Source organism: Scyliorhinus torazame, chromosome 22, assembly GCF_047496885.1.
Source record: "Scyliorhinus torazame isolate Kashiwa2021f chromosome 22, sScyTor2.1, whole genome shotgun sequence".
Classification (NCBI taxonomy): Eukaryota; Metazoa; Chordata; class Chondrichthyes; order Carcharhiniformes; family Scyliorhinidae; genus Scyliorhinus; species Scyliorhinus torazame.
Window position 1 is genome coordinate 37,872,031 of NC_092728.1, and position 16,837 is coordinate 37,888,867.

General features: G+C 50.4%; 1 protein-coding gene across 4 annotated transcripts in view; it reads left to right on the forward strand.

Moving 5' to 3' along the window:
• fbxw5 (F-box and WD repeat domain containing 5) overlaps window positions 1–16,837 on the forward strand; it is a 273,144-nt gene that overhangs the window by 90,075 nt on the left and 166,232 nt on the right. For all 4 annotated transcript variants that reach the window (XM_072488065.1, XM_072488066.1, XM_072488064.1 and 1 more), the window contains exon 5: window positions 5,135–5,283. In XM_072488065.1, coding sequence (XP_072344166.1) covers window positions 5,135–5,283 — 149 coding nt within the window. The remainder of the gene's footprint in view (window positions 1–5,134; window positions 5,284–16,837) is intronic.

The window sequence follows — 16,837 nt, forward strand, 5'->3', positions numbered from 1 at the left end:
CCTTACCAAAGTTTTGTACAGCTGCATCATCACCTCACTGCTCTTAAATTCAATCCCTCTGTTAATGAACGCGAGCACACCATAGGCCTTCATAGAACATAGAACATAGAAAATACAGCACAGAACAGGCCCTTCGGCCCACGATGTTGTGCCGAACCTTTGTCCTAGATTAATCATAGATTATCATTGAATCTACAGTGCAGAAGGAGGCCATTCGGCCCCCTGAGTCTGCACCAGCTCTCGGAAAGAGCACCCCACCCAAACCCAACACCTCCACCCAACACCAAGGGCAATTTGGACATTAAGGGCAATTTATCATTGGCCAATTCACCGAACCCGCACATCTTTGGATTGTGGGAGGAAACCGGAGCACCCGGAGGAAACCCACGCAGACACGGGGAGGACGTGCAGACTCCGCACAGACAATGACCCAAGCCGGAATCGAACCTGGGACCATGGATCTGTGAAGCAATTGTGCTATCCACAATGCTACCGTGCTGCCCTTAAGAACAAATAAATCTACACTATATCATTTTCCCGTAATCCATGTACCTATCCAACAGCTGCTTGAAGGTCTCTAATGTTTCCGACTCAACTACTTCCACAGGCAGTGCATTCCATGCCCCCACTACTCTCTGGGTAAAGAACCTACCTCTGATATCCCTCCTATATCTTCCACCTTTCACCTTAAATTTATGTCCCCTTGTAATGGTGTGTTCCACCTGGGGAAAAAGTATCTGTCTACTCTATCTATTCCCCTGATCATCTTATAAACCTCTATCAAGTCGCCCCTCATCCTTCTCCGCTCTAATGACAAAAGGCCTAGCACCCTCAACCTTTCCTCGTAAGACCTACTCTCCATTCCAGGCAACATCCTGGTAAATCTTCTTTGCACCTTTTCCAGAGCTTCCACATCCTTCCTAAAATGAGGCGACCAGAACTGTACACAGTACTCCAAATGTGGCCTTACCAAAGTTTTGTACAGCTGCATCATCACCTCACGGCTCTTAAATTCAATCCCTCTGTTAATGAACGCGAGCACACCATAGGCCTTCTTCACAGCTCTATCCACTTGAGTGGCAACTTTCAAAGATGTATGAAACACTATACCCGTCCACACCAGGGGTACTGGTGTGGACGGGTCTGTCTCTGTATAAGAGGGGTACAGTACTGGTGGTGATGGGTCTGTCACTGTTACACTGGGGTACAGTACTGGTGGGGACAGGCTGTCACTGTATAACACTGGGGTACAGTACTGGTGGGGATGGGTCTGTCACTGTACAACACTGGGATACAATACTGGTGGGGACGGGTCTGTCACTGTATAACACTGGGGTACAGTACTGTTGGGGACGGGTCTGTCACTGTATAACACTGGGGTACAGTACTGGTGGGGACAGGCTGTCACTGTATAACACTGGGGTACAGTACTGGTGGGGATGGGTCTGTCACTGTACAACACTGGGATACAGTACTGGTGGGGATGGGTCTGTCACTGTATAACACTGGGGTACAGTACTGGTGGGGACGGGTCTGTCACTGTACAACACTGGGATACAATACTGGTGGGGATGGGTCTGTCACTGTACAACACTGGGATACAATACTGGTGGGGACGGGTCTGTCACTGTATAACACTGGGGTACTGTACTGGTGGGGACGGGTCTGTCACTGTATAACACTGGGGTACAGTACTGGTGGGGATGGGTCTGTCACTGTACAACACTGGGATACAATACTGGTGGGGACGGGTCTGTCACTGTATAACACTGGGGTACAGTACTGGTGGGGACGGGTCTGTCACTGTATAACACTGGGGTACAGTACTGGTGGGGACAGGCTGTCACTGTATAACACTGGGGTACAGTACTGGTGGGGACAGGCTGTCACTGTATAACACTGGGGTACAGTACTGGTGGGGATGGGTCTGTCACTGTACAACACTGGGATACAATACTGGTGGGGACGGGTCTGTCACTGTATAACACTGGGGTACAGTACTGGTGGGGACGGGTCTGTCACTGTATAACACTGGGGTACAGTACTGGTGGGGACAGGCTGTCACTGTATAACACTGGGGTACAGTACTGGTGGGGATGGGTCTGTCACTGTACAACACTGGGATACAGTACTGGTGGGGACAGGCTGTCACTGTATAACACTGGGGTACAGTCCTGGTGGGGATGGGTCTGTCACTGTATAACACTGGGGTACAGTACTGGTGGGGATGGGTCTGTCACTGTACAACACTGGGATACAGTACTGGTGGGGACAGGCTGTCACTGTATAACACTGGGGTACAGTCCTGGTGGGGATGGGTCTGTCACTGTATAACACTGGGGTACAGTCCTGGTGGGGATGGGTCTGTCACTGTATAACACTGGGATACAGTACTGGTGGGGACAGGCTGTCACTGTATAACACTGGGATACAGTACTGGTGGGGACAGGCTGTCACTGTATAACACTGGGGTACAGTACTAGTGTGGACAGGCTGTCACTGTATAACACTGGGGTACAGTACTTGTGTGGACGGTTCTGTCACTGTATAACACTGGGGTACAGTACTGGTGTGGACAGGCTGTCTCTGTGTAACACTGGGGTACAGTACTGGTATGGACGGTTCTGTCACTGTATAACACTCGGGTACAGTACTGGTGGGGACAGGTTTGTCACTGTATAACACTGGGGTACTGTACTGGTGGGGTCAGGTCTGTCACTGTATAAAACTGCGGTACAGTACTGGTGGGGACAGGTCTGTCACTGTATAACACTGGGATACAGTACTGGTGGGGACAGGTCTGTCACTATAACACTGGGATACAGTACTGGTGGGGACAGGTCTATCACTATAATAATGCTGGGGTACAGTACTGGTGGGGACGGGTCTGTCACTGTATAACGCTGGGGTACAGTACTGGTGGGGACGGGTCTGTCACTGTATAACACTGGGGTACAGTACTGGTGGGGATGGGTCTGTCACTGTATAACACTGGGGTACAGTACTGGTGGGGATGGGTCTGTCACTGTAGAACACTGGGATACAGTACTGGTGGGGATGGGTCTGTCACTGTATAACACTGGTGTACAGTACTGGTGGGGATGGGTCTGTCACTGTATAACACTGGGATACAGTACTGGTGGGGAAGGGTCTGTCACTGTATAACACTGGGGTACAGTACTGGTGGGGATGGGTCTGTCACTGTATAACACTGGGGTACAGTACTGGTGGGGATGGGTCTGTCACTGTATAACACTGGGATACAGTACTGGTGGGGATGGGTCTGTCACTGTATAACACTGGGATACAGTACTGGTGGGGACGGGTTTGTCACTCTATAACACTGTGGTACAGTACTGGTGGGGATGGGTCTGTCACTGTATAACACTGGGGTACAGTACTGGTGGGGATGGGTCTATCACTGTATAACACTGGTGTACAGTACTGGTGGGGACGGGTTTGTCACTCTATAACACTGTGGTACAGTACTGGTGGGGACGGGTCTGTCAGTGTATAACACTGGGGTACAGTACTGGTGGGGACGGGTCTGTCACTGTATAACACTGGGATACAGTACTGGTGGGGCGGGTCTGTCACTGTATAACACTGGGGTACAGTACTGGTGGGGACGGGTCTGTCACTGTATAACACTGGGGTACAGTACTGGTGGGGACGGGTCTGTCACTGTATAACACTGGGATACAGTACTGGTGGGGACGGGTCTGTCACTGTATAACACTGGGATACAGTACTGGTGGGGACGGGTCTGTCAGTGTATAACACTGGGGTACAGTACTGGTGGGTACGGGTCTGTCACTGTATAACACTGGGGTACAGTACAGGTGGGGACGGGTCTGTCACTGTATAACACTGGGGTACAGTACTGGTGGGGACGGGTCTGTCACTGTATAACACTGGGGTACAGTACTGGTGGGGACGGGTCTGTCACTGTATAACACTGGGATACAGTACTGGTGGGGACGGGTCTGTCAGTGTATAACACTGGGGTACAGTACTGGTGGGGACGGGTCTGTCACTGTATAACACTGGGATACAGTACTGGTGGGGCGGGTCTGTCACTGTATAACACTGGGGTACAGTACTGGTGGGGACGGGTCTGTCACTGTATAACACTGGGGTACAGTACTGGTGGGGACGGGTCTGTCACTGTATAACACTGGTGTACAGTACTGGTGGGGACGGGTCTGTCACTGTATAACACTGGGGTACAGTACTGGTGGGGATGGGTCTGTCACTGTATTACACTGGGGTACAGTACTGGTGGGGACGGGTCTGTCACTGTGTAACACTGGGGTACAGTACTGGTGGGGCGGGTCTGTCACTGTATAACACTGGGATACTGTACTGGTGGGGCGGGTCTGTCACTGTATAACACTGGGGTACAGTACTGGTGGGGATGGGTCTGTCACTGTATAACACTGGGGTACAGTACTGGTGGGGCGGGTCTGTCACTGTTACTGTTGCACAGATTATCGTCTCAGTATCAGATTGTTCTTTTTTGGATGTTACTGTGCTCAAACTAGCTGTTGAGTTTCACACATTACAACAATGACTACATTTCAAAACTGTCGCACTGGAGTCATAGAATCATACAGCAAAGAAAAGGCCCTTCCGCCCATCACGTCTGCGCCGGTCAAAAACAACCACTTGACTATTCTAATCCCAATCCCAGCACACGCCCCATAGCCTTGTATTCCCTGGCACCGCAAGGGCGCATCTAAATACTTTTAAAATGTTAATAAGGCCTCTGCCTCCACCACCCTTTCAGGTAGCGAACTTCCACGACCCTCTGGGTTACAAGGTTTTTCCTCACATCCCCTGCAAACCTCCTGCCCTGTCTCATTGACTGTATAGTGCTTTTCGATACCCTGGGGATGTGAAAGGGGCTATTGAAATGCAAGTCTTTCTTTGTCTCTGTTGGAGCAGCAGTGATGTGCTCACTCAAACAGAGCAGGGTGCAGATTCTGGAATAACTTTCACAGATGACCATTTGAAAATGAAATATTTGCAGAGCAATGGGGAACGACTGTCTCGTCTCTCCTGTGTCTAATTCTGTGACACCTGTTTATTCCTGCCACACTGGGTACTCTGCTCTTTTCTTCTTTCATTTCAGATGACTTCACGTTACTATCCCGAGTGAGGAACAAACCCTACGATGTCTTTGGCTGTTGGCTGAATGAAACGCATCTGATCTCTGGGAACCTGCACTGGATCGGCAACATGACGTCTTGCTCAGTGCTCTGGTTAAACAAGGCCTATCAGGTCAGTACACATTACAACTTTGCTGAACCTGTTACCCCCTCAAATCTATTCCACTTTCACCATGGAGCCAAAATCCTGATTATTGGAATGATCATATTGAATGGTGGAGCAGGCTCGACATATGTATATATATCTATATAAAGCAAATTACTGCGGATGCTGGAATCTAAACCAAAAACAGAAATTACTGGAAAATCTTAGCAAGTCTGACAGCATCTGGTAAAATATAACTGGTCTGATTAGTAAATTTGCAGGCCATTCAAAGTTTGTTGGAATTGTGGATAGTGATGAGGACTGTCAGAAGATACAGCAGGATATGGATCAGTTGGCGACTTGGGTGGAGAGGTGGCAGATGGAGTTTAATCCAGACAAATGTGAGGTAATGCATTTTAGAAGGTCTAACACGGGGGAAATATGCAGTAAATGGCAGATCTCTTAAGAGTGTTGACAGGCAGAGGGATCTGGATGTACAGGTCTATAGGTCATTGAAAATGGCAACACAGGTGGAGAAGGTAGTGAAGAAGGCACACGGCATGCTTGCCTTCATCGGCTGGGGCATTGAGTATAAAAGTTGGCAAGTCACGCTGAAGATGTATAGAACCTTAGGCCACACTTGGAGTATAGTGTTCAATTCTGGTCGCCACACTACCAGAAGGATGTGGAGGCTTTGGAGAGGGTGTAGAAGAGGTTTACCAGGATTGTGCCTGGTATGGAGGGCATTAACTAAGAGGAGAGGTTGGATAAACTTGGTTTGTTCTCACTGGAACGATGGAGGTTGAGGGGCAACCTAATAGAAGTATACAAAATTATGAGGGGCATAGACAGAGTGGATAGTCAGAAGCTTTTTCCCAAGGTGGAAGAGTCAATTATTAGGAGACATAGGTTTAAGGTGCAAGGGGCAAAGTTTAGAGGAGATGTGCGAGAGAAGTTTTTATTATCTGAATGGTACCAGTTTAGGAAAAGAGGAGATGCAACAAGACCTGGGTGTCATGGTGGAACATTCACTGAAGGTTGGCATGCAAGTACAGCAGGCGGTGAGGAAAGCTAATTGCATGCTGGCCTTCCTAGCGAGAGGATTTGAGTACAGGAGTAGGCATGTCTTGCTGCAGTAATACAGGGAATTAGTGAGGCCACACCTTGAGTATTGTGTGCAGTTGTGGTCTCCTCTTTTGAGGAAGGACATTCTTGCTATTGAGGGTGTCTAGTGAAGGTTCAGCAGAATAATTCCTGGGATGGCAGGACTGACATATGAAGAAAGACTAGATCGACTGGGCTTGCGCCTCATACCATCGTAGTTTCCTTTATTAACATTCAAGACCCTAGTCTCAGAATCAACTACTTCACTTCCATCTTGATGAAAAATTCTATCGCATTAGGGTCGTTCATCCCCAAGGGGTTGCGCACAACTAGATTGCCAATGATTCCCTTCTCATTACACAGTACCCAGTCTGCGATGGCCTGCTCTCCAGTTGGTTCCTCAACGTATTGATCCAGAAAACCATCCCGCATACACTCCAGGAGTTCCTCTACAGTATTGTGGCTAATTTGATTTGCCCAATCTATATGCAGGTTAAAAACACCCATAATTCTAGATGTTCCTTTGTCACATGCGTCTTTATTTCCCTGCTTAATGCCACTCCCAATATCACCACTGCAGTTTGGGGGGTCTACATATGATGCCCATTAATGAGGGGGTAGAGCTGACTGGTGGTGATTTAACCTGAAGATCACCATAGACCTTTGATGAGGACACAGCTAGAACATAGAACATTACAGCGCAGTACAGGCCCTTCGGCCCTCGATGTTGCGCCGACCTGTGAAACCACTCTAAAGCCCATCTACACTATTCCCTTATCGTCCATATGTCTATCCAATGGCCATTTGAATGCCCTTAGCGTTGGCAAGTCCACTACTGTTGCAGGCACATCTGTCCTATATCTATCTCCCCTCAATTTAAAGCTATGTCCCCTCGTGCTAGACATCACCATCCGAGGAAAAAGTCTCTCACTGTCCACCCTATCCAAATTCTCTGATCATCCTGTATGCCTCAATTAAGTCACCTCTTAACCTTCTTCTCTCTAACGAAAACAGTCTCAAGTCCCTCAGCCTTTCCTCATAAGATCTTCCCTCCAGGCAACATTCTTGTAAACCTCCTCTGCACCCTTTCCAATGCTTCCACATCCTTTCTATAATGCGGCGACCAGAATTGCACACAATACTCCAGATTTTGTACAGCTGAAACATGACCTCATGGCTCCGAAACTCAATCCCTCTACCAATAAAAGCTAACACACCGAACGCTTTCTTAACAACCCTCTCAACCTGGGTGGCAACTTTCAGGGATCTATGTACATGGACACCGAGATCTCTCTGCTCATCCACACTGCCAAGAATCTTACCATTAGCCCAGTACTCTGTCTTCCTGTTATTCCTTCCAAAATGAATCACCTCACACTTTTCTGCATTAAACTCCATTTGCCACCTCTCAGCCCAGCGCTGCAGCTTATCTATGTCCCTCTGTAACTTGTAACATCCTTCCGCACTGTCCACAACTCCACTGACTTTAGTGTCATCTGCAAATTTACTCACCCACCCTTCTATGCCCTCCTCCAGGTCATTTATAAAAATGACAAACAGCAGTGGCCCCAAAACAGATCCTTGTGGTACAGGACTCCAGTCTGAATTTCCCATCAACCACCACCCTTTGTCTTCTTCCAGCTAGCCAATTTCTGATCCAAACTGCTAAATCACCCTGAATCCCATGCCTCCGTAATATCTGCAGTAGCCTACCTTGGGGAACCTTATCAAACGCTTTACTGAAATCCATATACACCACATCAACTGCTTTACCCTCATCCACCTGTTTGGTCACCTTCTCAAAGAACTCAATAAGGTTTGTGAGGCATGACCTACCCTTCACAAAACCGTGTTGACTATCTCTAATCAAATTATTCCTTTCCAGATGATTATACATCCTATCTCTTATAAACCTTTCCAAGATTTTGCCCACAACAGAAGTAAGGTTCACTGGTCTATAGTTACCGGGGTTGTCTCTACTCCCCTTCTTGAACAAGGGGACAACATTTGCTATCCTCCAGTCTTCTGGCACTATTCCTGTAGACAAAGATGACATAAAGATCAAAGCCAAAGGCTCAGCAATCTCCTCCCTAGCTTCCCAGAGAATCCTAGGATAAATCCCATCCGGCCCAGCTGATTTATCTATTTTCACACTTTCAAGAATTGCTAACACCTCCTCCTTATGAACCTCAAGCCCTTCTAGTCTAGTAGCCTGAATCTCAGTATTCTCCTTGTCAACATTGTCTTTTTCCTGTGTGAATACTGACGAAAAATATTCATTTAGCACCTCTCCTATCTCCTCGGACTCCACGCACAACTTCCCACTACTGTCCTTGACTGGCCCTACTCTTACCCTAGTCATTCGTTTATTTCTGACATATCTATGTCAGGAATAATGTGTGCAATTCTGTCGCCACATTATAGGAAGGATGTGATTACACTAAAGGCGATTCACCAGGATGTAGCGTAAGATGGAACATTTAATTTATGAAGAGAGGTTGGATAGGCTTAGGTTGTTTTCTCTGCTGCAGAGAAGACTGAGGGGCGGCCTGATCGAGATGTACAAGATTATGTGGGGCATGGAAAGAGAAGCTGTTTCCCTTAGTTGAAGGGTCGGTTATGAGAGGGACACAAGTTCAAGGTGAGGGTCAGGAAGTTTAGGGGAGATTTGAGGAAAAACCTTTTACCCAGATGGTCTGGAATGCACTACCTGGGAAGGTGGGAGAGGCAGGTTGCCTCACATCCTTTTAAAAAGTACCTGGATGAGCACTTGGCATGTCATAACATTCAAGGCTATAGACTACGTGCTGGCAAATGGGATTAGGTAGGCTCATCAGGTGTTTTTCATCTGTAGGTGCAGACTCGATGGGCCAGAGAGCCTCCTCAGCACTAATATTTTGTGATTGTGTGTGTGTGTGTGTTGATATGTGTGTGTGTATATGCGGGACTCTGTGTGTGGGTATGTGTATTTATTTATATATATATATATATATATATATGCAGGGGTGTGTGTTTCGCTATGTGTGTGATATATATAAAGAGCGCGGAGAGAGAGAGGGCGAGACTTCAGTGAAGAGCACGGAGAGAGAGAGGGCGAGACTTCAGTAAAGAGCGCGGAGAGAGAGCGGGCGAGACTTCAGTAAAGAGCGTGGAGAGAGAGAGGGCGAGACTTCAGTAAAGAGCGCAGAGAGAGCGAGACTTCAGTAAAGAGCACGGAGAGAGAGGGCGAGACTGAAGTAAAGAGCACGGAGAGAGAGAGGGCATGACTTCAGTAAAGAGCGTGGAGAGAGAGGGCGAGACTTCAGTAAAGAGCGCGGGGAGAGCGAGGGTGAGACTTCAGTAAAGAGCGCGGAGAGAGAGGGCGAGACTTCAGTAAAGAGCGCGGGGAGAGAGAGGGTGAGACTTCAGTAAAGAGCACGGAGAGAGAGAGGGCGAGACTTCAGTAAAGAGCGCGGAGAGAGAGAGGGCGAGACTTCAGTAAAGAGCGTGGAGAGAGAGGGCGAGACTTCATGAAAGAGCGCGGAGAGAGAGAGGGCGAGACTTCAATAAAGAGCGTGGAGAGAGAGTGGGCGAGACTTCAATAAAGAGCACGGAGAGGGCGAGACTTCAATAAAGAGCGCGGAGGGAGAGAGGGCGAGACTTCAATAAAGAGCGTAGAGAGAGAGGGCGAGACTTCAGTAAAGAGCGCAGAGAGAGAGGGTGAGACTTCAGTAAAGAGCGCAGAGAGAGAGGGCGAGACTTCAGTAAAGAACGTGGAGAGAGAGGGCGAGACTTCAGTAAAGAGCGTGGAGAGAGAGAGGGCGAGACTTCAGTAAAGAGCGTGGAGAGAGAGGGCGAGACTTCAGTAAAGAGCGCAGAGAGAGAGAGGGCGAGACTTCAGTAAAGAGTGCAGAGAGAGAGGGCGAGACTTCAGTAAAGAGCGTGTAGAGAGGACGAGACTTCAGTAAAGAGCATGGAGGGCGAGAGAGGGCGAGACTTCAGTAAAGAGCGTGGAGAGAGAGAGAGGGCGAGACTTCAGTAAAGAGCGCAGAGAGAGAGGGCGAGACTTCAGTAAAGAGCACGGAGAGAGATAGAGGGCGAGACTTCAGTAAAGAGCATGGAGGGAGAGAGAGGGCGAAACTTCAGTAAGGAGCGCGGAGAGAGGGTGAGACTTCAGTAAAGTGTATGGTGGGAGAGAGAGGGCGAGACTTTAGTAAAGAGCGCAGAGAGAGAGGGCGAGACTTCAGTAAAGGGCGCAGAGAGAGAGGGCGAGACTTCAGTAAAGAGCGTGGAGAGTGAGGGCGAGACTTCAGTAAAGAGCATGGAGGGAGAGAGAGGGCGAGACTTCAGTAAAGAGCGCGGAGAGAGGTTGAGACTTCAGTAAAGAGCGTGGAGAGAGAGAGAGGGCGTGACTTCAGTAAAGAGCGCGGAGAGAGGGCGAGACTTCAGTAAAGAGCATGGAGGGAGAGAGAGGGCGAGACTTCAGTAAAGAGCGCGAAGAGAGAGAGAGGGCTAGACTTCAGTAAAGAGCGCAGAGAGAGAGGGCGAGACTTCAGTAAAGAGCGCAGAGAGAGAGGGCGAGACTTCAGTAAAGACCGTGGAGAGAGAGGGCGAGACTTCAGTAAAGAGCGTGGAGAGAGGGCGATGCTTCAATAAAGAGCATGGAGGGTGAGAGAGGGCAAGACTTCAGTGAAGAGCGCAGAAAGACGGCAAGACTTCAGTAAAGAGCATGGTGCGAGAGAGAGGGCAAGAGTTCAGTGAAGAGCGCAGAGATACGGCGAGACTTCAGTAAAGAGCGTGGAGAGATAGAGAGGGCGAGACTTCAGTAAAGAGAGAGGGCGAGACTTCAGTAAAGAGCGCGGAGAGAGGGCGAGACTTCAGTAAAGAGCGCGGAGAGAGAGAGAGGGCGAGATTTCAGTAAAGAGCGTGGAGAGAGAGAGAGGGCGAGACTTCAGTAAAGAGCGTGAAGAGAGGGCGAGACTTCATTAAAGAGCGCCGAGAGAGAGAGAGGGCGAGACTTCAGTAAAGAATGTGGAGAGAGGGCGTGACTTCAGTAAAGAGCGCGGGGAGAGAGAGGGCAAGACTTCAGTAAAGAACGTGGAGAGAGAGAGAGGGCGAGACTTCAGTAAAGAGCACGGAGAGAGAGGGCGAGACTTCAGTAAAGAGCGTGGAGAGAGAGAGGGCGAGACTTCAGTAAAGAGCGCGGAGAGAGGGCGAGACTTCAGTAAAGAGCGCGGAGAGAGAGAGAGGGCGAGATTTCAGTAAAGAGCGTGGAGAGAGAGAGAGGGCGAGACTTCAGTAAAGAGCGTGAAGAGAGGGCGAGACTTCATTAAAGAGCGCCGAGAGAGAGAGAGGGCGAGACTTCAGTAAAGAATGTGGAGAGAGGGCGTGACTTCAGTAAAGAGCGCGGGGAGAGAGAGGGCAAGACTTCAGTAAAGAACGTGGAGAGAGAGAGAGGGCGAGACTTCAGTAAAGAGCACGGAGAGAGAGGGCGAGACTTCAGTAAAGAGCGTGGAGAGAGAGAGGGCGAGACTTCAGTCAAGAACGTGGAGAAAGGGCGAGACTTCAGTACAGAGCGTGTAGAGAGAGAGGGCGAGACTTCAGTAAAGAACGTGGAGAGAGAGAGTGGGCGAGACTTCAGTAAAGAACGTGGAGAGAGAGAGAGGTCGAGACTTCAGGAAAGAGCGCGGAGAGAGAGGGCGAGACTTCAGTAAAGAGCACGGAGAGAGAGGGCGAGACTTCAGTAAAGAACGTGGAGAGAGAGAGGGCGAGACTTCAGTAAAGAGTGCGGAGAGAGGGAGAGGGCGAGACTTCAGTAAAGAGCACGGAGAGAGAGGGCGAGACTTCAGTAAAGAGCGTGGAGAGAGAGAGGGCGAGACTTCAGTAAAGAACGTGGAGAAAGGGCGAGACTTCAGTACAGAGCGTGTAGAGAGAGAGGGCAAGACTTCAGTAAAGAACGTGGAGAGAGAGAGTGGGCGAGACTTCAGTAAAGAACGTGGAGAGAGAGAGAGGTCGAGACTTCAGGAAAGAGCGCGGAGAGAGAGGGCGAGACTTCAGTAAAGAGCACGGAGAGAGAGGGCGAGACTTCAGTAAAGAACGTGGAGAGAGAGAGGGCGAGACTTCAGTAAAGAGTGCGGAGAGAGGGAGAGGGCGAGACTTCAGTAAAGAGCGTGGAGGGAGAGGGCGAGACTTCAGTAAAGAACGTGGAGAGAGAGAGGGCGAGACTTCAGTAAAGAGCGTGGAGAGAGAGGGCGAGACTTCAGTAAAGAGCGCAGAGAGAGAGAGGGCGAGACTTCAGTAAAGAGTGCAGAGAGAGAGGGCGAGACTTCAGTAAAGAGCGTGTAGAGAGGACGAGACTTCAGTAAAGAGCATGGAGGGCGAGAGAGGGCGAGACTTCAGTAAAGAGCGTGGAGAGAGAGAGAGGGCGAGACTTCAGTAAAGAGCGCAGAGAGAGAGGGCGAGACTTCAGTAAAGAGCACGGAGAGAGATAGAGGGCGAGACTTCAGTAAAGAGCATGGAGGGAGAGAGAGGGCGAAACTTCAGTAAGGAGCGCGGAGAGAGGGTGAGACTTCAGTAAAGTGTATGGTGGGAGAGAGAGGGCGAGACTTTAGTAAAGAGCGCAGAGAGAGAGGGCGAGACTTCAGTAAAGGGCGCAGAGAGAGAGGGCGAGACTTCAGTAAAGAGCGTGGAGAGTGAGGGCGAGACTTCAGTAAAGAGCATGGAGGGAGAGAGAGGGCGAGACTTCAGTAAAGAGCGCGGAGAGAGGTTGAGACTTCAGTAAAGAGCGTGGAGAGAGAGAGAGGGCGTGACTTCAGTAAAGAGCGCGGAGAGAGGGCGAGACTTCAGTAAAGAGCATGGAGGGAGAGAGAGGGCGAGACTTCAGTAAAGAGCGCGAAGAGAGAGAGAGGGCTAGACTTCAGTAAAGAGCGCAGAGAGAGAGGGCGAGACTTCAGTAAAGAGCGCAGAGAGAGAGGGCGAGACTTCAGTAAAGACCGTGGAGAGAGAGGGCGAGACTTCAGTAAAGAGCGTGGAGAGAGGGCGATGCTTCAATAAAGAGCATGGAGGGTGAGAGAGGGCAAGACTTCAGTGAAGAGCGCAGAAAGACGGCAAGACTTCAGTAAAGAGCATGGTGCGAGAGAGAGGGCAAGAGTTCAGTGAAGAGCGCAGAGATACGGCGAGACTTCAGTAAAGAGCGTGGAGAGATAGAGAGGGCGAGACTTCAGTAAAGAGAGAGGGCGAGACTTCAGTAAAGAGCGCGGAGAGAGGGCGAGACTTCAGTAAAGAGCGCGGAGAGAGAGAGAGGGCGAGATTTCAGTAAAGAGCGTGGAGAGAGAGAGAGGGCGAGACTTCAGTAAAGAGCGTGAAGAGAGGGCGAGACTTCATTAAAGAGCGCCGAGAGAGAGAGAGGGCGAGACTTCAGTAAAGAATGTGGAGAGAGGGCGTGACTTCAGTAAAGAGCGCGGGGAGAGAGAGGGCAAGACTTCAGTAAAGAACGTGGAGAGAGAGAGAGGGCGAGACTTCAGTAAAGAGCACGGAGAGAGAGGGCGAGACTTCAGTAAAGAGCGTGGAGAGAGAGAGGGCGAGACTTCAGTAAAGAGCGCGGAGAGAGGGCGAGACTTCAGTAAAGAGCGCGGAGAGAGAGAGAGGGCGAGATTTCAGTAAAGAGCGTGGAGAGAGAGAGAGGGCGAGACTTCAGTAAAGAGCGTGAAGAGAGGGCGAGACTTCATTAAAGAGCGCCGAGAGAGAGAGAGGGCGAGACTTCAGTAAAGAATGTGGAGAGAGGGCGTGACTTCAGTAAAGAGCGCGGGGAGAGAGAGGGCAAGACTTCAGTAAAGAACGTGGAGAGAGAGAGAGGGCGAGACTTCAGTAAAGAGCACGGAGAGAGAGGGCGAGACTTCAGTAAAGAGCGTGGAGAGAGAGAGGGCGAGACTTCAGTCAAGAACGTGGAGAAAGGGCGAGACTTCAGTACAGAGCGTGTAGAGAGAGAGGGCGAGACTTCAGTAAAGAACGTGGAGAGAGAGAGTGGGCGAGACTTCAGTAAAGAACGTGGAGAGAGAGAGAGGTCGAGACTTCAGGAAAGAGCGCGGAGAGAGAGGGCGAGACTTCAGTAAAGAGCACGGAGAGAGAGGGCGAGACTTCAGTAAAGAACGTGGAGAGAGAGAGGGCGAGACTTCAGTAAAGAGTGCGGAGAGAGGGAGAGGGCGAGACTTCAGTAAAGAGCACGGAGAGAGAGGGCGAGACTTCAGTAAAGAGCGTGGAGAGAGAGAGGGCGAGACTTCAGTAAAGAACGTGGAGAAAGGGCGAGACTTCAGTACAGAGCGTGTAGAGAGAGAGGGCAAGACTTCAGTAAAGAACGTGGAGAGAGAGAGTGGGCGAGACTTCAGTAAAGAACGTGGAGAGAGAGAGAGGTCGAGACTTCAGGAAAGAGCGCGGAGAGAGAGGGCGAGACTTCAGTAAAGAGCACGGAGAGAGAGGGCGAGACTTCAGTAAAGAACGTGGAGAGAGAGAGGGCGAGACTTCAGTAAAGAGTGCGGAGAGAGGGAGAGGGCGAGACTTCAGTAAAGAGCGTGGAGGGAGAGGGCGAGACTTCAGTAAAGAACGTGGAGAGAGAGAGGGCGAGACTTCAGTAAAGAGTGCGGAGAGAGGGAGAGGGCGAGACTTCAGTAAAGAGCACAGAGAGAGCGGGCAAGACTTCAGTAAAGAGCGCGGAGAGGGAGGGCGAGACTTCAGTAAAGAACGTGGGGAGAGGGCGAGACTTCAGTAAAGAGCGCGGAGAGAGAGGGTGAGACTTCAGTAAAGAGCGCGGAGAGAGGGCGAGACATCAGTAAAGAGCGTGGAGAGAGAGAGGGCGGGACTTCAGTAAAGAGCGCGGAGAGAGGGCAAGACTTCAGTAAAGAGCATGGAGGGAGAGAGAGGGCGAGACTTCAGTAAAGAGCGCGGAGAGAGAGGGCGAGACTTCAGTAAAGAGTGCAGAGAGAGAGGGCGAGACTTCAGTAAAGAGCGCAGAGAGAGAGGGCAAGACTTCAGTAAAGAGTGCAGAGAGAGGGCGAGACTTCAGTAAAGAACGCGGAGAGAGGGCGAGACTTCAGTAAAGAGCATGGAGGGTGAGAGAGGGTGAGACTTCAATAAAGAGAGCAGAGAGAGAGGGCGAGACTTCAGTAAAGAGCGTGGAGAGAGAGAGAGGGCGAGACTTCAGTAAAGAGCACGGAGAGAAAGGGCGAGACTTCAGTAAAGAGCGTGGAGAGAGAGAGGGCGAGACTTCAGTAAAGAACGTGGAGAAAGGGCGAGACTTCAGTACAGAGCGTGTAGAGAGAGAGGGCGAGACTTCAGTAAAGAACGTGGAGAGAGAGAGTGGGCGAGACTTCAGTAAAGAACGTGGAGAGAGAGAGAGGTCGAGACTTCAGGAAAGAGCGCGGAGAGAGAGGGCGAGACTTCAGTAAAGAGCACGGAGAGAGAGGGCGAGACTTCAGTAAAGAAAGTGGAGAGAGAGAGGGCGAGACTTCAGTAAAGAGTGCGGAGAGAGGGAGAGGGCGAGACTTCAGTAAAGAGCGTGGAGGGAGAGGGCGAGACTTCAGTAAAGAACGTGGAGAGAGAGAGGGCGAGACTTCAGTAAAGAGTGCGGAGAGAGGGAGAGGGCGAGACTTCAGTAAAGAGCGCGGAGAGAGAGAGGGCGAGACTTAAGTAAAGAGCGCAGAGAAGGCGAGACTTCAGTAAAGAGCACAGAGAGAGCGGGCGAGACTTCAGTAAAGAGCGCGGAGAGGGAGGGCGAGACTTCAGTAAAGAACGTGGGGAGAGGGCGAGACTTCAGTAAAGAGCGCGGAGAGAGAGGGTGAGACTTCAGTAAAGAGCGCGGAGAGAGGGCGAGACATCAGTAAAGAGCGTGGAGAGAGAGAGGGCGGGACTTCAGTAAAGAGCGCGGAGAGAGGGCGAGACTTCAGTAAAGAGTGCAGAGAGAGAGGGCGAGACTTCAGTAAAGAGCGCAGAGAGAGAGGGCAAGACTTCAGTAAAGAGTGCAGAGAGAGAGGGCGAGACTTCAGTAAAGAACGCGGAGAGAGGGCGAGACTTCAGTAAAGAGCATGGAGGGTGAGAGAGGGCGAGACTTCAGTAAAGAGAGCAGAGAGAGAGGGCGAGACTTCAGTAAAGAGCGTGGAGAGAGAGGGCAAAACTTCAGTAAAGAGCATGGAGGGAGAGAGAGGGCGAGACTTCAGTAAAGAGCGCGGAGAGAGGGCGAGACTTCAGTAAAGAGAGCAGAGAGTGAGGGCGAGACTTCAGTAAAGAGCGCGGAGAGAGGGCGAGACATCAGTAAAGAGCGTGGAGAGAGAGAGGGCGGGACTTCAGTAAAGAGCGCGGAGAGAGGGCGAGACTTCAGTAAAGAGCATGGAGGGAGAGAGAGGGCGAGACTTCAGTAAAGAGCGCGGAGAGAGAGGGCGAGACTTCAGTAAAGAGCGTGAAGAGAGGGCGAGACTTCATTAAAGAGCGCCGAGAGAGAGAGAGGGCG